Below are 22,757 nucleotides of genomic sequence, written 5' to 3' on the forward strand. Positions count from 1 at the left end.
TGCTTCTGAAGGTTGTCTAAACCGCGACCATGTTGATCTTTTGCTTTTGAACCCTGCCTCCGCAGCTGGGATTTACCCTACCCGTATGACACTGATAGATTAAAATAATTTTGACAGTAGTAAAAAATAAGGTTAAACATCCTAAAGTTTGCTTTACAATTGAATGTTATTTATGTCACATTGACGACCAAAGTATTTTGGCCGCGATAGTACGTATATAATACCGAGTGACTATAAATGATTGAAAATTATTTTGTTATGTTGGTAACACATTTGAAATCTTTAGTTGGCGACATCGTTGGCATGACACACGTAATTTTTAAAATTGAAACAAACGTCAAAAAAATCTAAATCGACAATGTACTTCGTGACTTAACCTAACCTAAATAGAAATGACTGACAGATAATGCACGACAAGACTTGCACTACCATCTGCATCAGTGTTGCCAATCCACTATTTTCTTTCAATCATTTATAGTCACTCGGTATAATAGACTGTTAAAATTTTCAGTTTATAAAGAAAAAAAAATGGGTCAACTACGAGCTAATTCTTACTTCTACAGGGTATTTCACGAGTGATAATGAGCCCGACGGAATTGAAAATTCAAAGTTAACGTAGATATTTGTTTTTTGATTTAAAAAACATAAAAATAGTAAAATTTTGTAGCTCTGCAGTTTCGTAAATTTATCATTTTTACATAAACGTCATTCGCTTGGTAAAATGAAATTGTGAAAAAACGAAGAGTTTTTGGGAAAATGTTTATTGTTTGCATAAACGCGGAACGGCAGAAGCATTTTTATTACATTTGCCATAAATCAGGATCGTATCTGTTTTCTCATCGTTCTGTGCTTTTTAAAACTAAACATAGGGAATATGTTCAGAGTTAAAAAAATGTCCCGGTATGAGTACGAACACCAAAGCGATTGTAGTCGACCGATAGACCGACTGAAAAATAGTTCGATGAGTTTCCCGATTCCCTTTCGATTGAAAAGTTGGCCAACCACAGTGTGCGAGTGGGCCAACTATCGACAGACGGTTTATGCAGCATGGTGTTTGTGAGTGCGCACACTCGCCGACTATCCAGTCCCAGTCGGTCATGGTCGGTCAGTCGGTGATCGACATTGATGTGTACGGCGTGGTTGTTCCCAGCTAATTGCCACACAGACAGCGCAAAATAAAAATCTTTGCATATTTTTTGTTACAAAAGTTCGACAATGTCGTTAATTAACGACTCGTTAATAGAGACATTAATTGAGGAAATTGAAAAGAGACCCGCTTTATTTAAAAAAAACTTAAAAGAGTATACTGACATAAATTTGAAGAAAAGGCTATGGGAAGAAGTCTGCGAAACTGTTGTTCCTGAATGGAGTGAACTGGATGACGAGGAGAAAAGAAAACAAGGAAAGTACATATTTATATTATGCATTCAAATAAAAACCTGGGCTGAGTGGCGTTGAAAAAAGTAAACCATTTGCAACAATATAATGTTTGAATTTCCCGCCGTTTGACACCAATTACATTTGATTGGGTTTAACTGTTTAATCTGCACATAATTGAACATAAATTCGGTTGGCAACATGCAATTTTTAGACTGCACAGAAGTGACCTTGGACAGCACAGTACACGTAAAACTATTGACAACTGGTAATGCCAAACTGTCTACCAACCGTTAATTTATTTGAAGGCACGGTATTTGCTTCGAGAATAGGAATTGCTAGTTATTCTATTTTTAATGTAAAACATTGCAAAGAAAGAAAAAAAACAGGAAAAGTTATTGTTTATAAATTTTAGGTTAGCTGTCAACTGGTCTTGTTACAACTGTCAATATACGCTTTAAAAAAGCAAAACAATTGACGGTTTCCAACGCCTTCCCAGCCCAAGATTAAAGTAAAAGCATTATTATTATAAATAATATATAAAATTTGTTACACAGTCTAGGACTGGTTTACAAATCTATGAGGGGCATGGTGACCAACTCAATAGACCGGGACCAATGGCTTAACGTGACTTCCGAATCACGAGACAGAATATAGCCTATTTTTTTTTTATTTAATTATTTTAAATTTCGCCCTGGATCGGAATCGAACCCGCGACCCTCACGTCCCTGAGCCGAAACGGACTCCCTTAGGCTATATTCTGCCTATATTCTTATCTATTTATTTATTAAATTTTAAAAGCATTATTATTTATTACATAGGTATTTACACTTTGTCATATTGAAATGAAACAGAACCTTCCGGAGAAGTAAAATAAGACGAGAAACATGTATTGCCGCACATCAGTCATATTATTTATTATTTCTTTCTAGGCTATTTGTATTGGGTGATTCAAAATGATTGTGGATAAGTATGGCAGCTATATACGAAAATTTATGTGGCAAATATGTGGGTGATATCGTGGTGGGTGGAATAGAGTTGACATTTGTATGACAGTTCATACGCGTGCATTTGATTTTTTTTATAAGATTGCACTTTAACTTGACAATTTTCAAAATTGCGCGACTATGAACTGTCAAAGGAGTGTCAACTCTATCCTACCCACACAGTTGCCACATAAATTTTCGTACATAGTTGCCATACTTATCCACAATCATTTTGAATCACTCAATATTATTATCGCTATACTTATTCTTATTCATAGGGCAATCATAGTTAGATTGTACTATGGCGGACAAAAAATTTTGAACGACTTGTTATTCCTTTGACATACATATAAATGTAAAACTGGCTTTATGGTCAACTAACCTCATTTTTTATTTTTGCCTTTCTTGTCATGTCACCAGTGACAGATCAGTCAATCATAGATTAACACAAAAGTTTTGGTGTGCCTATGTCGGCTCACGAATGGTGAACGTGGATAAATCTTAATCGTTTCGTCTTTGCCGTCGAAATTGCGAAAGTCGCTGCAGCCCTTAAGCTATCGAGTGGTGTAGAACTGTAGAATGTAGATACGTACTTATCTATTTAGTTCTTAGAGGTTTAGCATCAACACAAAATCAGGAATGTCTTCATCATAGATGAAACCAAATTTAGTTCTATTTAAGTACGTCAAGACAGAACGACCCAACAGGTTGTATGATGGTACGCAAATATCAAAAAATTCAAAGTACAGATCAATCCACAATACTAACAAATTATAACATTTATTTATTAAACTTAAAATTAAAAGTTTAAAATAAAAAAAACTTTACAATTAAAACTGAAGAAGTCAATATTAATTTGATCATTGCTCCATTTTGTTGTACAACCAAGAGCAATCTATTCCTCATGGACAGGCACAGATTTCGGTGATAGTTCGGGGGTGCCTCGTTCTGTTCCACGGAAGACACCCGCCTTCTTCCAGAACCTGGACGCTGAACCACCGTCCCAGTGTCTTCTCACTTCCGCATAATGGCATGGATAGTGCCCTTCGATAACCCTAAATTCGTCGAAATTTGCCCATACGACTTACCCCTTTGGTGAAGGGTTACTCTTTTGGCTTTAGTAAATTCAGATACGGCTGGCATTGTATCACTAAATTATTATTATAAACTTGATAGACGTTTACTTCAAACCGTCAATTTTTCGATTTAATTTATAAACGTCATAATAACAGTAAAGGGCAGCTTACATTGACATTTCTTGATATGCCAAAATTTGATCGTTCAAAATGTTTTGTCCGCCATAGTACCTACTCCATATTTTATTTGTAAATACATAATTGTGGAGGACGCAGGAAGCTTTAATAATAGCAACACAACAAAGTAGTTTTGTACCGGGAGATCAAAGAGTATCTTGGTCAAAGGTGGTCATGGATTGGAAAACGTCCGTCTCAACTTATTTAGTGTGACGATTTCTTCGGTACGAACTATTGGTCTAGCAGCACGTTTTTTATGAGTCACAGAGCCAGTTTCGCAAAACACACTTTGTAACGGATGTATAAAAATCCTACCGCATTACTGCAAAGTGTGGGAAGTGCTGTCGAAAATTGATTTTGACATTCAAAAAATGATTTGACACAAAGCTTCGACAATTATTTGAAAATTTTGACCAAGATAATTTTTGATATCCCGGTATAATTTTAATATTATTTGTATCGTGCGTTCATTTAAATTTATCCTGAAAGTAGGCGTTGAAGACTCGATTGTGAACGCACTACCGTACCTACATAAAGGATCACACATCAGCTGTTTAAATCTACGCTTTTACACGAGTGGTGCGTTCTCAATCGACTCTCCAACGCCAACTTTAAGGATAAATTTAAATGAACGCACGATATCATTTCAGGTCTCGAAACACAGAAAAAATGGGCCAATTTGCGGACTTGTTTCCGTAGAGAATTGAATACACAAAGGAAGTCAGGGCAAGCTGCCACCAAGAGACGTAAATACATCTACTTTGATAAGTTATCATTCTTACTGCCATGCATTGAAAATCGGCCAACGGAAGGGAATCTAGCACCGACAGGCGATCAAGAAGAAGAAGAAGAAGAAGAACATGATGATGAGGATGATAACGGATCTCTTACTGCCTCTTTTACACCTATTCTACGATGGAAAAATATTAATAATAATAAATCGAATGCAACGGCGAAAGATGTGGACGAAGAACTGTTGAAAGCACCACGCTTGGCACAAGATGAAGACACACACTTCGCCTTATCTATTGTTCCCTCACTCCAGTCTCTTACCGCAGATGAAAAACTGGATGCTAAAATTGGTATCCTAAACATTTTTAAGGAGATAAGAATAGCAAGACGTCGTCATACTACTTCTTGAGCACTTTATAACGAAAAGATAGTACAGCAACCTCGACACAACCTTTGGCATCTTTCCCTGTATAGTCCTACAGAAACTCTAGTGGAATTCGACTTTGGTTGTAAATTTACGTTTGTCTCTTGAAAAATAGAATTTTATGCTGCAGCAATAATCCTACTGATAAATGCTAATGAGGGTTGTCAGTTTGGGGTTCGCAATGTTAACTTCAGGCAGGGATGTTACAGGTAGTGGTAGTTGTATTTATGACAACGGTTATTACGTGATAATAAAATCTTATTCTTCGATTGTTGTTGTTAAATTTACAACCAAAGCCGAATTCCACTAGAGTTTCTGTCGGACTATACATCGTCGTGGATCAAAGAAACCCCAACCATTTCAGCCTACTGATTCACGTTGTACTTACCAGTGACGGCTCGTGTTTCGCGAATATGGGTCGGCCGAACATGGGTAGATCGGTAAAGCTCTAATTAGTCAATTTAACTTTTTGATAGGCATCCGCGTGACAAATGTAGGTTCATAATTAAAAAAATGTTACATAGTAAAACTAACAAGTGCAAGTGCACTTGGCTGCCCGTTAACCATACAGGGCAAGTCACATAAGATTTATTTCTGAATTTATTTTGTACGCAACCAAAAATACTAATGACGCCGACCACTTGATACCGTTTATAATGTGATTTAATTTAGTAATCAACGTAGGTATGTAATTTGTAATTTTTGATTTCATTAATCAGAACAGGAAAACGTCATTTTGACATTTTTAGCCAAATTACATACCTACGTTGATTACTAAATTAAATCACATTATAAACGGTATCAAGTGGTCTGCGTCATTAGTATTTTTGGTTGCGTACAAAATAAATTCAGAAATAAGCCTTATGTGACTTACCCTGTATATGTTTCTGGTACAGAGTTTTAGAAAACGCGCGATTATGACCACTTTTCGATTGTATTAAATCAACCATTGAGGGTTGTGGAACTGGCAATTTCTTCACAAATATTTTGTCATCATTAGACAATGTATGAAATTTATTTGCCAATAAATAGTTAATCAAATCGGCATTGGTACTCACTACATCTTTTACATTTGCCATTGTCGGTGTGTTTACCTACTTACCACTTACACTCACAATTTAAATAATACTATAATAATTAATAACAGATTAAACACACAAAACAGAAACAAAAGACGATACGTTAAACGGTTAGGAGCAGACGTGAATTTGAAATTAAGGAATTAAACTACGCAAACGCAAACTCTAAGGTTCTCGATGATAAATAAGGTAGCGACAACTCATTGTTTTACGGGATGTTTGTATCGTGTCACGGGATGTTTGTATCGTGTCGATTAACTTGCATAGACTCCAAATTAAATGAGATGGAAATATGGGCGCAACCGTTGTCGTTACCTTAGCAAACTCAGTTTAGCAGCGCCACAGCGCTGCAACAGCTGTCGGCCAAATTAACTTTTGCCGGGCTTGTGTGAAACGAGCTAAGCTATCCGTTACAAGTTACAGCAACATAACTTAAGATTGGTGAGACGAGACAGCTGGACGTACTTCTGAATGTATTCATCGTTTCAAAATCGCAGTGCAAAGATTAGTCTGTGTGCACTCGGCAAATACGTCACTGGCCGACCCTTCCCCTTCCTTCGCCGAATGTATTTATTACCTATTTAATAAACACTTGCCGCAGGAGCCTAGGAACGGCTTTGTCAATTATTGTCGTAGTTTTGTAAATATTCGTATGCATTTAATTTTTGTAATGGTGAAAAAATAACTTTAACTTCAATATCTAATTTAAATTAGTCTTTACTGAGGCAATTAAAAAAAAACGATGAAGGCGAACAGACATCATAATTTGTTTAGTAGAATTTTGCGTTTATTAAGTGGATTTTTATTTACACACACATTTTTTTTTCAAAACTATCCTGGATGCGTTTAGGTATTTATACTACATAATATGTATGTGTATTTACAGCACATACGGTACACAGTACAATGTAATTAGGTACGAGACAGAAATGTAAATTGTAATTTAAGTTGTTATTTGTGTTTGAAGAAAAATAACGTAAACATTTTTTTATCAGAAAGTATGAAAATAAAATTCGTAATTTTGTGTGGTACGGCCCGGCCGACTCTGCCGCCCCTAACGAGCCGTCACTGGTACTTACTCTTCAAACAATAAATTTGCCTGCGATGCAGGACATCCAAAACATTTCATCACCAAGATGTTCCAATGAGCCAGTGCACTTTATTCTAGTAGTTTTACAGACGAATCGGAATTATTCTATTTGTAAAAAATAAAAACAGATATTAATTTTAATTAATGTACTTGTATTAATTGTATTTTAATAAAAAAAGTATAAAACAGTATAATTAGTGCTTTTCTTACCTTGACGTAACACTCAACTTCTCCTCAAGAGGTATAGCACGTCTTAAATTTGTATCCTCTTTTGGTACTGATGGTCCAGTTAATGTAACAACTTTATTGAAACTGGTTATGCTCATTCTATTTATAAAAAGCGAAAAACTTGTTTGGATACTTCAGTAGTTTGGGGTGGAGCGTGTAAAACTTTCCTTGCAACAATCTATCACTGCAAATGGGATGACGCTTTTTTCATGCAAGTGACAAGAAGCGTCAAGAACTTCCGACGCAACCCCCCAACCATCTTCTCCGCCCTCTCCCGGAAGACGACTCTCTCGTTGTCTAGAGTCTTCCGGACGAGGTGGAAGCCCTCATTAAGTTGTTGAAAAACAGAACGACCCTGGGGCTCGGACGAATTCAGAGCGTACCCACCACTTCCCCCCACTTGGAAACATGCTACCAAGGTCATGATCCCCAAGTTGAGTAAAGACTCAACGAATTGCTTTCCATACCGTCCAATATCCTTCCTGAACATTGCAGGGAAAATTTTTGAGAAAATTCTCTCCAATCGCCTGAAAAACTTCCTCGAAACAAACAACCTCCTTCCCCTGGAGCAGTTTGGATTCCGGTCCGAACGTTCCACCATCAACCCTAACCTCGAGTCTCATACGGATACCACCTGGTATGCCGTATGCTGAAGGAGTGCCCTCTCGCTGTCTCTCTGGACATGGAAAGGCCTTTCAACAAGGTTTGGTACAACGGGGTGAGCCAGAAACTCATAAACGTACTGTTAAATTTAAATTTCCCACCAAATGGAATTTCTAGGTCATTCTCGAATGTTTTATTAACGTCCACACGGCCAGCGGTGTTTCCGTATCCGCCGAAGAAAATCCCCCGAGAGAGGGGCAAAACACATATAAGGGGGGAACCAGTTCGAATCGGGGAAGTTTTCACGACCTTTTGCCGGGTGTAAATTTCGAGTCAAAGAGGCAGTGAAGGGGGTAATTGAGTGTGCAGCAGGTGCTGGGGTGAACGTGGTGGAGTCAAAACGGCGAGTATCCAAAGAGTCCAGGCCGTATCGCGGAAGCGGATTTGCGACCTCCGTCACGGAAGGTTCTTCGAACTGATCGCAGCAGCGGATTCAACCCACACTGGCGTCTGCTGGGCCGTGTCGTCCCCGGAGCTCTCCTAGAGGACCACGGACTTCACAACAACCGGACCATAACCCGGAGTAGTGGTGACACCCATCTCCACGCGCAGGTCGTGGCTTCCCGAAAAGATTGTTTTTGTATGCCCCTTTTCCCGACGGAATAATTGAGCGTAAATCTCAAACTTTATTCATATCCGTTTTTCATTCGCTAGCTCGATATACCGACGGGTGAAAGTTTTCCATTTCGCTCCTTTTTTTTTGAAATTGTAGAAATTGTCGTGTTCGTAAGTATTTCATAAATTGTCAAGGGCGCTGTTCTGCCGAAGGCCTCTCGTATTTCATTTTCGACATTTTCATTATCAAGTCAGCCATTTTGTTGTTTTCCCTTTTTATACACGGGAACTGTTATGAAGCCGTGAACGACCTCACCTGCATTCGCGTATCGCTTTCATCCATCTTTAGCCGAATAGCGGCGTTGACGGGGATCGGTCGCCCTTCCTCCCTCAGTAAAAGTTAATGTTGTTTCACCGGAACTTGTCCGGCTGATCGGTCGGGACCCGGAGGAAAACCCATCGAGTCGTTCATTCGTCCCGTCATCGAATACCGTGCCCCCATCTATGCTACCTGCTTATACTCTGTTTGTGAGGCCTATGCGGATAAGCCATAAAACGACCGAAGCGCTGACAGATTCCAGTGCGTCCAAAACATTTCATGAATAATTAATTATTAGTAGAAGGATTAATATTTCTACGAAGATGAACTTTTTGGATTTTCTGCTCTTAAGTAATATCCCTTACCTAGCATCTTCCAAACATCATGTTTTCTCACTCTTACGCCCGCACACAGCTTTCAGAACGAGGATGGCCAGTTTGTTAACATAAGCCGAGCGCAGTATCTTCCCGACAAAAGGAATTTGCATATGCGTGTGTTACGCGGTGATTATTATTGATTTATGACAACCCAGTTTTACGACTTATCCACAACAATCTCAAAAACCGAGTTTACCTCCATCAATTCTCCGCTTGAGAGAGAGGTTCCCCTCCGAAAACCTCCACAATCCCAATTCAAACCCACCTTAGGTAACTCCAGAGCCGCTACGTGACCCACACCCTAAAGTCCAACAACCCCACAGCCATCCCAACCCTATCCACCTCCTTCCGAACGACCTATAGGAGTTTGTGGACTCGACCTCTATAACTATGCGCTAACCGTCGACGACATTAGGACTTTCCTGGAAGCCACATCTTTTCTGTTCTTTTTTCTGTTTCTCTATCTTCCAGATATTAGCACCGACAGGACCCAGAGGCCGTAAGGACCACCACAGAATCAGGCACCAGGACTAACCAGCACCACTAGTACCAGAAGCCGCCAGGACCATCAGAAACCAGAGCCACCAGACCCACAACAGAAGAAGGACACAACCACCCGCACTCCAAGTACTGTCAAGACACCACGTGTGCCCCCCTTGTCCCCTCTACTCGACTCTGATCAAAGTTTTCTGCAGTTTTCCTTCGATTGTAACGCAAATGCGAGAGTCCAAACCAAAGCCGGCTGCAGACGCACCCTCCATTACCCCCTTAGTAATGGAATATTAAAACTGTTACAGTCTGTACAGGTCACTAAACTTGTTTCTTTTTTGTGCATAAACTCATCATTAGTCATAAAATAACCTTTAATTAAAACTGAAAAGGCCTCAATCCTCAGCAGCGTTATTGCTAATGTATTTGAATTTGAATTGAAAAGTTATGATAATATGACCTTTGTTGTGTGTTGTTGGTATTTTTTTTAAGTCTTCTTAGCATCGATGCGTATTTTCTCCTTGCTCAAATTCGTATTTGTTAATGTTAAAAACTGCATTTTAAATCGTTACTTTCATTTGACAGGAATAATTTATGGGTTTGGACTGCTGCTATAAGAGCACTGAACATTATTGGGAACAAATATCGTGATTGTAACGTACATTAGGTAAAAGTTTTTCTCTTGATACTTATATCGTAAAAACGTGTGGTAGAGATGTACATGGGGAGGAGTTAAGAAACTGGGCGAAGAAAATAGAGGGGGGTAGCCCAGTAGCGTATCTTTTTAATGTAAAATTTTTATACACAAAATGTCGACTTTTTAATGCGCGAACAAAACAAGGGATTTTCAGAAAGCACACTTGATAAAAAGAAATACAAAATAAATAACACTAGAATAAATATAAAAACCAAGAACAATTCAGAAGATAACACAATGAAAACCACCAAAAAGACACACATTAGGGACTACGCCGTTGTTTAATGTAAAGGTAATGCGCATGCGCCAGCAAAATTCGGTTTCTGGCGCACTTTTATGGTGTGTACATCTCGATGAAATAAGCTCTATTTGGGTTTGATAAAAAAAGTCGGGGTTCGTATAGAGATAGAATTTTATTGCGTTCAGGAAACTTTACATGTTTCGTAATTTCCATAATTCATGTAACATAATACTAGTCTAGTCGACTTGCGATCATCATCATTCATTCGTACAGACGCACTCATCGTGAATACGAGTTCCATGTTTACCAAAAAATCTGACAAACATAAAACGATTTCGATTTACACAAATACCAAAACGTTTCAGAGAGGAACGTAATCCGTACTCTCGGTAAAATTTTGAATAATAATCTTTAAAAATATCTACAATCTTACTTAAAAATGTACTTTCTAAATCTATCAGACATGCACACACTTCCTCGATAACGTTAAATAAAAATTACCGTTAGTAATAATTGTAAACACTGCATTCAATTTTAAATATTATATGATTATTATTTTATTTATATGTAACAATATTTACATTTAGAATAATCATTTTGCTCCATAGTTTTGAAACAATGTTCTGTTAGCACTTGTGTTTATCGTTTTAGGCCAACAATATGTTAAATGCACGAAAATAGTTTCGCAAAAATATAGCGCCAAATACGTTCGCCATCTAATTGACTAAAAGTTTGGACATACTGGGCAAATAGCGAGTTCAATGGTGCGTCTCAGTGATGGCATTACTTGTTTAAAACTAGACGTTGAGGGTGCTCTTCTCTAATTTAGAGTAACGATCGGTTCTAAAAGTGTGCGTCTTAAACTCAGTACTAACAGGAACATTTCAAGTGGCGCTAATTTATATACTCCTGCAATTGTTCGATATACTGATTATTTTCATAATTATGTTAATCGTATGAGTCAACGTATATCTATCTACGCAGATCTATCTTGAATTACTAAAACTAGATGGTTTTAAATATTCATTATAGCGATAACTTAAATAAGTCATAATAATTATTTTACAAATCGTGGCTAGACAAATTAAATTATAAATATGTAAAAAATCAATCAAGACAGAACGCGCCGGTTCGGGTCTTTCGGTCCATCCCTCTGTGAAAAACAATTCGAAAAATATGACCTCCATCTCTCGATCACATCAACAAATAACCTGATACGAAGATTACCAACAATATATACTATATACAACGGATCACATCAAAATAATTGCTACGATAGAGGAGGGACCTGCCCGTTCGTCCGCACGCCTTCTACTTTTCGCAATGTAGGTATCTGAGTGAATTGTCATCAATAAATAATTTGTATGTATGTATGTATGTGTGTACGTACGTACGTATGTATTTATGTATGTATAATAGTAAAACTTTTCAAAAAGAACTTTAAAACATTAAGCAACAGACGTGTTATTTACATGTAATATTACAAAATATGTGTTAGAATTAATTGTATAGAGACATCACCCAAAACACTTTGAGCTAATGTTAACATTACTATAAAAACAAATTGTACCCATACATTTTTAGAATAAATTATTGAGGAATTTGAAGATTTTGCAAAGTTATCGCGTAATATCACAATAATAATCGAAACATATCCAACGTAACAAATTGCCCGTGTTGCCACACACAATAATGTTTTTGATACGGGGTCGCTCGACCAGGTAGGTAGTGCGCACCTAAGTTTGTGGGTGTTCAGACAAATAAAGTGTACTCGCATTCACATGGATTGATATGAAACAAATTATGAATTCAAGCACCCTTGTGATATGTGACCACGGAAAAGTCGTTTAAAAAAATACTCTTGTTTAAGGAGAATTTGGATGAAATCAGGAAATCGTGCCCTCTCACGACCTAGGTGTTGTGTGTGGCTGTTCGTTGCTCACCGCTAAATTATACAATTTTCGACCGAGGCGAGTTATTAGCTTTTGAACACTTAAACTGTACGAAAAAATGTCAGCAACTTGCGGTACTCTTGATTTTGCGCCTTGCCATGATATTCCCCATCATATGTTCAATGAGTGTGTTTGGCAGTGAAACATTAATTTTATTATACGATTAGGTTAATAATTATTTAATATCGAATCTTTGTCACATAACTTTGCAAATCTTTGTTTCGTCTCATATTATTCAAAATATGAAAGCAAAATACAGAGGTATATATTTAAAATTTTCACTACAACACTCTTCGTTACTGAAAAGTCCTTTGATTATTAAAAATTTTACACTATTTACGAGTCCACTATGCTGTCTCGCGGAGGGAACTTCCATTTACCTCTGACGTCACATCCGTCAGGACTTGTTTTACTGTCAAAATTACTTTAATATAAAACTACATGAATTTTCGACCAATCGGAAGGACCCGACATTTTCTCATCCAGCTCTGCTCCCGGCCGCGACAACTTAGAGTCGCTCTTTCTTTCCCGAAGAGAAAATCTCGCGTGCTCCCCGATTTTCACGAGCTTCAATCACACTGTACAAATTATAAGTAATGGTGGCCGCACTATTAAAAATTGAGCACCTGATTTCACCAGTCAAAAAATTTCTAAATCAAAAAATTACACGGGTTCAAAACGGTCCGCTTAACGAGACGTCCCCAGGGGCTCAGCGAGGTAAGTAGGCCGCTTTCAACTCGCGTCTAATACGATATATTATAAATATTTAACCCCTAATATACAGTTACGGCCGCGCCTGCACGTGCTGCGAATCGGAGTGGCAGTGTAATTGTTAGAATATACCGGATCTAGGGCTGACGCGCAGGCACAGCTTTTCTCCTTCAGTTCAGCTTTGAAATCACCCTAAAATTTTCAAGTGGCGAACCGGCCGGTTCTTGGCACCGCGACGCGGGACGTGCGTCCACCCTTCGGCACGACACCCACCCCTGGCGGCGGCCGACTCGCGCCCGCCCCGTCCTGCACGAACATCTCACCCTCATTTTTAGCGCGTCTCGTCGTCTCGAGTGCACCCAACGAGACCACCAAAATATTTAGATATTCGTTTGAAACTTGACCGAAACAATTTCTGCTGAAATATTACAGCGCCCTCTACTGGTGCACTACTTTTTTTCAGAAACTGTCAAATGAAGACCTGTTTCGAGTCTGTTTCTATGGTTTGCGATTACTTTAATTAATTCAATGGCCTTAACGCAGTATGTTACAGCCAAAAATACTTCACTTCCAATTTAAATCATGTTCTTATAAGTAGGAATACATTTGAAGTTATTAATTAAGACAATTCAGATTGTAAGAAATGTCGTATAACGTTATGATTTCAGCAACAAAGGGACTGTACCCAAAGTTTTTCAGAATTCATTTTTGTAGTTTTAGCAAAGAGTAAGGAACTACCTATTCCTTACTCTTTGGTTTTAGCCCAAGCTCAATCTACAAATTGATGTTCTGCGGTAAAACTGCTCAATTGTCTTCATTTATTTAATTTATAACATAGGTTAGGTCAAGTATTTTTTAGAATTCTTAAGATTCAACCCCAAAAGCAATAAAGCATTATAATTTTACATAGGTACGTAATGAGCAAATTAGTTATTTTTATATTAAGTATGTGAAGAGAGTGCTTTTTGTGTATGAAAAGGTCTTTTAAGCCGAGACGCAGGTCACGCACGAAATATAAACAATATTTTTTCTATACATAATTGCTTTCAAAACATAATTTTAAAATTCAAATTTTTGAAGGAAATCTGACGTAGGTATATCAACCAGTGACCATGTTGTTAGGTAATTAATAAAAAACAGTGCGTGAAGTGAAAAACAGAAATAGTCATGTGCGTGAAATCGCATTTCACACACTGTTATGTATTGTTTCTATAGTTACTACAGTACTAACAATGTAAAAATGTCTGTTTGGAGTTGACTTAAATTTTTAACAGAGCTTGAACAATCTCATTTAAAGTTAGTTATGACGTGCGATTGGGGTTTTAATGCGGTTTTTGATTCCGTGTAGTTTTTGTTATTTGTGCGTTATTTTGACTTTCTGCGAGGTAACGGGACGACGAGCGGGTTTGCGTGTGTCGTGCGGGGCGCATCGGCGCGAGTCGATTCTTTGGGGCTGTTTTCCGTCGAGTAAAGAGGCACGTCCCGCACCAAAGGTAATGTGTTTATTATAATAATACGGTCTGTACTGTTTGGGGCGGAGGTGAGTTTAAAGGCTGAAGTGAGTTAGTATGATTAAATTTATTCGAAGGTGCATTGCGAGCGGGTGCTTGTTAATAAATCAACACACATTCGCACTCCCGGTGTATGAGATTTCTATAACATGCGTCGATGCACCTACAATACGTAAGGTGGGTAGAGTACCGGTGGCTTTCGATGGGATAATGAACTGAATGTGTCGTGTCGGAAGGTAATGAAAGTCAAAACTACGTAACACAGAACACATAACAATCTACAGTCTACGTAGCCAGACAGAAACTTGTAGGTGCATGCTAAGATGAAAATGAACGAGTCATTCTGAGGCATACTCCCATCACCAACCAAATACATATCGTGAACGCAGCAAGAAGATAGACGTGAGCATTTCGCAGTTAGGTGAACAGGGGTCACGACCTAACTAGAGCAGTCGAGTCGCTCGGCAATGTAACAATAATAAGTCTTTGTAGACAACAGTCTCGTGAGTTAGGCGAACTTCGGGCCACCTTAGCGCAAGTCCAAGTGGTTACGGTAACACTACGTCCATTCGGGAACTGAGCAGATAAGGCCGTGTTGGAGAGTTTGTCGCGCTAGCACGGTCTTCAGTGGCGCTGGGGGCGCTTGAAGCTGTGCCGGAGATACGAGGCGCAAGCCTTGCTCCGTTCAGCTATCATCTCCACCAGGTGGTCCTCCAGCACCAGGAGCGGCGCGGGTAACGGCAGCAGACTGAACGTGGCGATGTTAAGACTTTCCCATTGTCAAACAGCGCTGTTCGGGAATCTCGGAGGAGGCAGTGGCGGCGGCGGACGAGACCCCACGTCGCCCGCACGGGACGAGTGCTCGGACCCAGCTAAACACACAATGTTCACATCATTTCTGCCCCGACCAGACTCTCTCACCCGCATTCCTTCGACACTTAACATGGACCTCCTCCCGGAAAACCAAACCATTATGAAAATAACTAGGATGTCACATCGAACAGTCGACGGTTTTACCAAAAGAAACAATCCATCACCATTTGTTAAATAGCATCCAGATTTAACCATCGAAACATTCTTGCAAAATTAAAAAATATTTCTTTGGTTTTAAACGTTTTAGATCTTTCAACACGTCTGATGTATTGCTCGATATCAGAACCTGGTTTATGTTTTATCACATGCGAATTAATTATTACCTCAACATTAAAACAGTTACGCTTTGTTACATTGAAATACTGAAGGCTCATTCATCTATTCAATATACGGGTACATACACTGCGTTTTTTATTTCGCTGCACATACAATGTAAAATGGCTATATGTTCAATTCTAAAATGGACAAGTCAATTCATTTGAAATAGGCAACCAAACTTACAGATACATGAATCCTATGTTCAGTAAAATAAAAAACTCACGGTACAGAGCGCCCAGAAATGTGGTAGCAACTTTTACACAAACTGTCACAAGATGGCACTTTCGAAAAGCCAAATTTGTTCAATCTTGCAACATTCAATTTTTGAATTTTTTCAAAAGAATATGTTAAGGAGGTTTTCCGAACAATTTTTACCCCCGATTTGTGCACTAAAATTTGTCGAGATGTTGCTCGAAGGGTTCAGTTATGTATTGAGCATAATGGTGGTCAATTTGAAAACTTTCTCATTTTAGATAGCGGCGTTGCCATGCATAAAAAAGGTCTCTGTAAAAAAGTGTCATCTTGCGGGACCAATCGAAAAACTTGCTACCACATTTCTGGGCGCTCTGTATGTGTGCATTGAATTCATCTACAATAGGTACTTTTTGATCCTGTTATTATTATTAATTAAGAAGAGGGATGGATAAACAAAGACAATAAACTCATGTGTGTAATAAATTAACAAAGTAAATTATAGCTCTTTTATTAGAAATAGGTTTGGGGTGTAACCATTCTGCGCGTTCAGTGGCGTACACAGCATTAGAGGGGTTATTAGTTTGAAATTGACGACGAAAAAGTAAATCGTAAGCATAAGAAACGGAGAACAAAACTGTAGAAAAACACATTAATGTAATAAATTAATCGTTTTTTTTTCTATAGCAGATGTTAAAGTGTGCTTTTATCTATTCAAATCAAAAGGTCAAGTAGCATTTTAAGCGCAAGAGTAGATAAAGTGCTACATTAACAGCAAGGGTACATAAAATAATTTATTTATTTTTTATTACCCTAACAACGCTCATACTAACGAGATTTTAAAACCTGACACGATTAGTAATGATTAAAAAAAATGTTTTAATAACAATGTAAAATTTTATTTTAAATACAAATGCTATAGAAAAAATAGAATATTATAAGTACACGACGATAAAATTTAATTATCTTCTCGAGCGTAATTAGCTAAAAAATGCTCCCGAAGATAAAATACAATTTTATCGTCTTGTATAAGAAAAGAAGCAAACTATCTGGCAACACGACGTGAGCATGTGCCAGGTATGCCCCTGACAGATTAATGTCCCATATCTTCAATTTGGATTCATCCAAAACTACCTCATTAGTCATTATTATTTGGAACTATGTCATTAAATCGGGAGATGCCATTAATTATTAGGATGTAACATACATAAAACAATTCATTTTGTAAATAATCGTAAATATGTCGGAAGAGAATTGTAATGTGATGTTTCTAATTTCATACCCGAAAAATCTAAACGCCAGTCTTACATGGAAACTCTGATTTGTATCAAATATTAAAATGACGTTTATTTACAACTTTAATGGCCGTCGTTAAAAGCAACGGCCGCCAAATTAGATTTCGCGGCCTGCTTAGGTACGCGAAGTGCTCGTTTCGAGTACGGTTGCACAAAAAAATACTTACGAAAATATTGTGACACAAATAAATAAATTAAAAGTAAATAAATACATTTTGTTTCTGACAAGTACCGCGTGATCGAAAAAAATGAATCGAGCAAACCACGACTATTATGGTTCAGTTATCAGTTGACAGCGCTAGTTTAAATTCTGCTGTATTTGACAACTGTCAAATTTAGAGATTAGAGGACTTAAGTATGTCTCTATAACAGTAACAGTAATATTTAAACTAGGGCTGCCAACTGAACCATGATAGTCATGGCTTACTCGATTAATTTTTTTCGATTGCACGGTATATGTATCAGTAAAAGTAAAATTTATTAACACCATTTTATTTATGCACCTATCAACATTTTCCATCAATGCAGTAATAGAAGTTTCTTGACTTATGTAATTGAGCTAAATGGTTACGAACAAAGATGAAAATCTTTGAAATTCTGCTAATATTACCATCGAGTTCTCTCGTTCTACAATATTTATGGGGATCAGATACTTAGTACAACTTATGAATAAATTTCTAATGACATCACCAGATCTAATCAATTAAATCTACTTTTAAAATTAAACGCTAATCTGCCAAAAAAGTAAAATCTAAGTTTCCGTGAAATAAAGTAATCACGAAAATAACACTTTATGTTAAGCATTTTGATATTAAAATGGATAATATTAGATAAATAAAAATGCTTACAAGAAACAAAGATGAAAAACAGCAGAGTCGAATTTAGGTTGGGAGTAGCTGGATTTAAATTATCTTCAAAGATTTTATTGCTGATTGACTAATAATGTAAAAATGTGCAACGCTGATTGGATGTCAGTATAAATTAAACATTTTCTGTAGATTTTTGCAAATACAATGGACTGCGAAATGCGAATTCATTATTGTTTGCTTCTGTAGAGATACAAGTTTGTTATTTTTGTAAAATACCGTTATCTCAGTTATTTTCATAATCGTTTGGACTAAATTACTGTTAGACTCCGTACTAAATGTCGAATCATTAAATGCACAACGGCAACAGGAATTACAAATTTGGAGCAACATTTGTCTTACCTGCACTTAGATCATGCAAGCATGCTGCAAGTCTTACAGGTCGGGAAAAGGACTAGGTCAAGAGGTTAGTTTTGATTAATTTAATATTTTACAATTGTCAAGACTTCAACCTGGAGTGATTAACAAGTGACTGCGGTGTCTTTGACTTGACGTATAAGCTGTTAAATTTTAGAAGTATTAATTTAACGTGTCAGATTTTTCTTCTACTTGAAGTTGTGTCGTGGCTCAAGAAAGAAAAACTGTCTACGGGCCGCGTGCCTCGTGCTGACCTAAATTAGCGTCAAGTGTGTAGTGTGCAATATGTACAGTGTGTTCGTAGGTGCGAATCGTCTTTGTAAGTACCTGGCACAGTAGCATAGGCGGAATGTCTTCTGGGATTGTACGTAGTTTTATACATTCGTCTCTCGAATGGGTTGGGAACTAATCGAAATAATCTATTAACAATCCAGTAATGTGATTATTATTTCATCGTAATGGAGATGGGAGGAAGGCGGAGAAAATAACGGAGAGTAAAAATAATTCATGCCCCAGTCATTATAACTCTACTCCAATAGATAGCATGCATTAATAGAGAACAAACACGAATCAAACTGATGAATGCTAGAACATCAAATTACAATTATTATCCTTTGCTTCGGCAATCCTCTGATAAATTATGGATTGAACAGTCTGTGAATTATTCCCTCGGAAACGGTGCGCACCTTGCAATCAATTTCCGCTTTTTAAAGCCAACGCTGATTGTAGGATGTGAACTGAATCAACTAGTTGTCAGGGGAGAGATGAGAAAAACAAATTACACAAGAACTAAAGAGAAGGCACAAACGGAACGAAAAATAACCGCAAATTTCATTCAATTAAGAGTACAAAATAATACAACATTTACGCCAATTGCAATACACAACACACACATAGACATCAGGAATGCACATGATAGTACAGGAAGGAACTACTACGTGGGCTTTCTTACATGAGTCTTGTTGCGTTTTCTCCTCTGCTATCACTAGTCCAGCCTGTTCTGTTACTGGCAGATGTTGTTCGAGTGCATTAACACAGTTTAGCATACTCCTGGAACATAAGCCTAGTTTTCAACTACAGCCCCAAACGGTTTCTATAGATTAATCTTACAATACATCATGATCTGTGTTGCTGTTTGGTGCAAATGTAAAAGCAGCCAATCGTGATTTTCGTGTCTGACGTGATACTAAACTTGTCGATCCAATATCGTTACCTCACCCAAATCAGACACTTCCTCCGCTACGCAACGACCAAAGGACGTCAACGTCCTCGATTAATCCCGAAAGTGTCGATTTGCTAACGACATTGGATCAAAAAGTTACCGTTTTGTTGACACATAGCATATCTGACTATTTGTAAATAACTTTGTATTTGCCATCATAATGAAGGGGTTGATGATTATTTACATTAATTGTGGTTTTATTACTATTTTTTAAACAAAACTCTTATAAATGTATGGAAAATAATAACATATAATGTTGGGTTTAATATCTACAAGTGTGTCTTCTCGGTGGAGGTCTCAGGTTCTTCTTTCTTCACGTTCATGTCAAAGCTAGCATTTGATGTACCGTCAATAGTACTGAAATGAAAATAAAACCAAAATAAAAATTAAAAACAACCAAAACTAAATCAAAGTAACTAAAAGATAAGAGCGAGGGGTTAACAAATACTAAAATTAAATTTCATTACGTAACTACATGAGTGTGCATGTAAGTTATGTGAGGAATATAATTAAACTTGGAAATATGTAATTACTGCATACGAGAGAGGGATTTTCGTCATGACAACCACCTTATAATATATTTTTGTATACGCTTCCAAAAATTGCTATTTTACGAACTCATTTGAGTCCCTAAAATGAGTCTTTTCCGGACTCAAGTTGCCAAGACAAATTTTCCGGATTATTTAGGTAAATAAAACATAATGATTCAAAAAATCAATCTGGTTACTATGGTGGCATAGTAATTAAAATTAAAAGTTGGCATGGTAATTAAAAGTTCACTCTTTTCGAGAAATATTTGCTCTGATCACATTAATCATACATAATAAGAGGTTTGAATGTGTTTTTGGGATTGCTATTAAGACTCGGCTATTGCCTCGTCCGCAAAAACTGTATTGTAACAAAAATAACCATTTATTTATGACGACAATGAAAACGTTGTAATAGAAATGACAATAATTATAGAAAAAATGCCTTTAATGTTATTAATTTTTGAGTGAATGACGTCACTACTCATAACAACGCTTGGTTTTAGTGTTATTTGTTATTCGCTAAAATATTATTTATTATTGATAAATTATAATTATTATTAATGGAGGTATGTAAAACATATTAACAAAAATTTCAAGTCTTACATTGAATATTGTTAATCTTACTTTAACTTCTATTTCTTGGTCACACCTTTTTGAAGTAATTAGTATCTAATTAATTAGCCTTCTCATTTTTTTCATTGAATAATAAATTGCCTAAAAAGGAAACATTTTTAAAGGAGTTTATATTTTGGATTTCTTTTTCTCTTTGTAAATTTTTCAGCTAAAGAACAGTACTTTTATTAAAACATTGTTATTAGTTATTGTACAACAACAAATAGCAATTCGTTATATACTTTTTGCATTTTCACTGTCCCTGAAAAATTGATTTGTTATCTATCTATTTATTTCAAAAACTAGAAAAATTAAAAAAAAAAAAAACATAAATAAGCGTTTCATGTTATTTTCACACACCCATTTGATGGGACACCCGTATACTTACTCATTTAACATTATTTTAGTTATTAATTGGAAAACAATATCAGTTTTCGTAAAAAATCATTTATGTTTGTCGTAAAATATTTTTTATCTTACAAATCACGTATATCAGATAAAGAATCTTTATTAATAACAAAGTTCAAGTCGTAGATTTTTTCTAGTACCTACTAATTAAATGAAACAAACAGTATTATTATCTGGACATCAAGAAAATTACATTTTAAAATATTACTAAAGTTTGTCCAGCGAGAGATTGGTTGACATAAAAACCACTAAATTCTACGTCGACGAAGTAGTACTTAGCGCACGTAAAATTTGAAATATATCCTTCAAGCAGTAACATTTTTGCCCTGAAATTATGCTCTAATTAATGTATGTATTCTAGTGCATTTTGTAGTGTTGGGTTAATTTAATACAATTTAAAATCTCCCAATCTCTCGCTGGACAAAGTATAGTATAATACATACATACCGGGTGTAGAATGGATTTTGGACATTGGCACTTTACGTGTAAAAGTAAAAATCCTCGGATATTGGCTCCCCTAATCATTTTAGAACAAAGCCTTAAATACAAACGTTGTAGAGTTTTAAAAATGGTTTCCAATTCTTACCTTTTTTTTAACATCTTCCACAAGTACATAATAATGGAAAAAAGAATTGAAGAATTTGTCAAAATAGCGATAGCAGTGAAGTGTAACCGAGGTGCAACCGAACTCGTTGCGTTTTGTCAAAAAATGTATTTTATTGCTGTCGGGAGTCATGGCATTTACTATTTTATCGATAGATTTTTCATATTTAATTTTTCTTGTCTAACAGAACCAGAAGGTGTTAGAAAATAATTAGAAAAGGGTTTAGATACAATTTTTTTTATTCTACATCTTTAGTATTTAATGTTTTGTTGGAAAATAATTAGGGGAGCCAATATCCGAGGATTTTTACTATTACACGTAAAGTGCCTACGTACTAAATCCATTCTACACCCTGTATAACGTTTTAACTGTCAGATTTAACTGTTAGAATATTTTTAAAATTCATTTTATTTTTTAAAACCAATGAAAACGGGAGCGTATATGCATTAAATACAAATTTTATCTTAGTTCGTTTAGATGTCAAGAAAGTGTTTCATAAACTAGGAGTGTAACTATTAAATACAGTGTGAACATAAAGTTTGGAACAAAATTCATAAGTGTTATGCGGTGTTTTTTAAGAAAATCGCTCAGACACGTCAATTTTATTTTGAAAAATGCCATCCTGTGACGTACAATTTGTTTAAATGACGTCATTGGTTTTTGCGCAATGACATCAACACCAATTTTTTTAAATGACAACCCTCACTTTTTCTTCTTTTTCTGATAGACCTTCCTACTATCTAAACGACGAATGAAAAAAATTGGTACCTTACGTAACAATCTTTTTGAGAAAATG

At 36.6% G+C, this 22,757-nt stretch overlaps 2 protein-coding genes across 15 annotated transcripts in view; one reads left to right on the forward strand and one right to left on the reverse strand.

Moving 5' to 3' along the window:
• Positions 1 to 646: 646 nt before the first annotated feature.
• LOC138138340 (uncharacterized) lies at positions 647 to 6,481 on the forward strand. The gene is made up of 3 exons (XM_069058203.1): positions 647 to 1,455; positions 4,248 to 4,817; positions 5,099 to 6,481. The coding sequence occupies exons 1-2, from the start codon at positions 1,216 to 1,218 to the stop codon at positions 4,755 to 4,757; spliced, it is 750 nt and encodes a 249-aa protein (XP_068914304.1). The 5' UTR covers positions 647 to 1,215; the 3' UTR covers positions 4,758 to 4,817; positions 5,099 to 6,481.
• A 4,176-nt stretch (positions 6,482 to 10,657) lies between these two features.
• Positions 10,658 to 22,757, reverse strand: part of Glut1 (Glucose transporter 1) — a 201,663-nt gene continuing 189,563 nt past the window's right edge. For 9 of the 14 annotated variants that reach the window (XM_069039683.1, XM_069039646.1, XM_069039663.1 and 6 more), the window contains 3 exons: positions 19,538 to 19,635; positions 18,913 to 18,990; positions 14,505 to 15,556 (listed from right to left, as the gene is read on the reverse strand). In XM_069039683.1, the coding sequence (XP_068895784.1) occupies positions 15,465 to 15,556; positions 18,913 to 18,990; positions 19,538 to 19,635 (268 nt within the window). In that variant the 3' untranslated portion in view covers positions 14,505 to 15,464. Of the gene's footprint in view, positions 12,875 to 14,504; positions 15,557 to 18,912; positions 19,005 to 19,537; positions 19,636 to 19,980; positions 20,165 to 22,757 lie in introns of those variants that run through there. The other 5 variants (XM_069039693.1, XM_069039706.1, XM_069039672.1 and 2 more) reach the window with 4 other exon arrangements.

Source organism: Tenebrio molitor, chromosome 1, assembly GCF_963966145.1.
Source record: "Tenebrio molitor chromosome 1, icTenMoli1.1, whole genome shotgun sequence".
Lineage (NCBI taxonomy): Eukaryota > Metazoa > Arthropoda > Insecta > Coleoptera > Tenebrionidae > Tenebrio > Tenebrio molitor.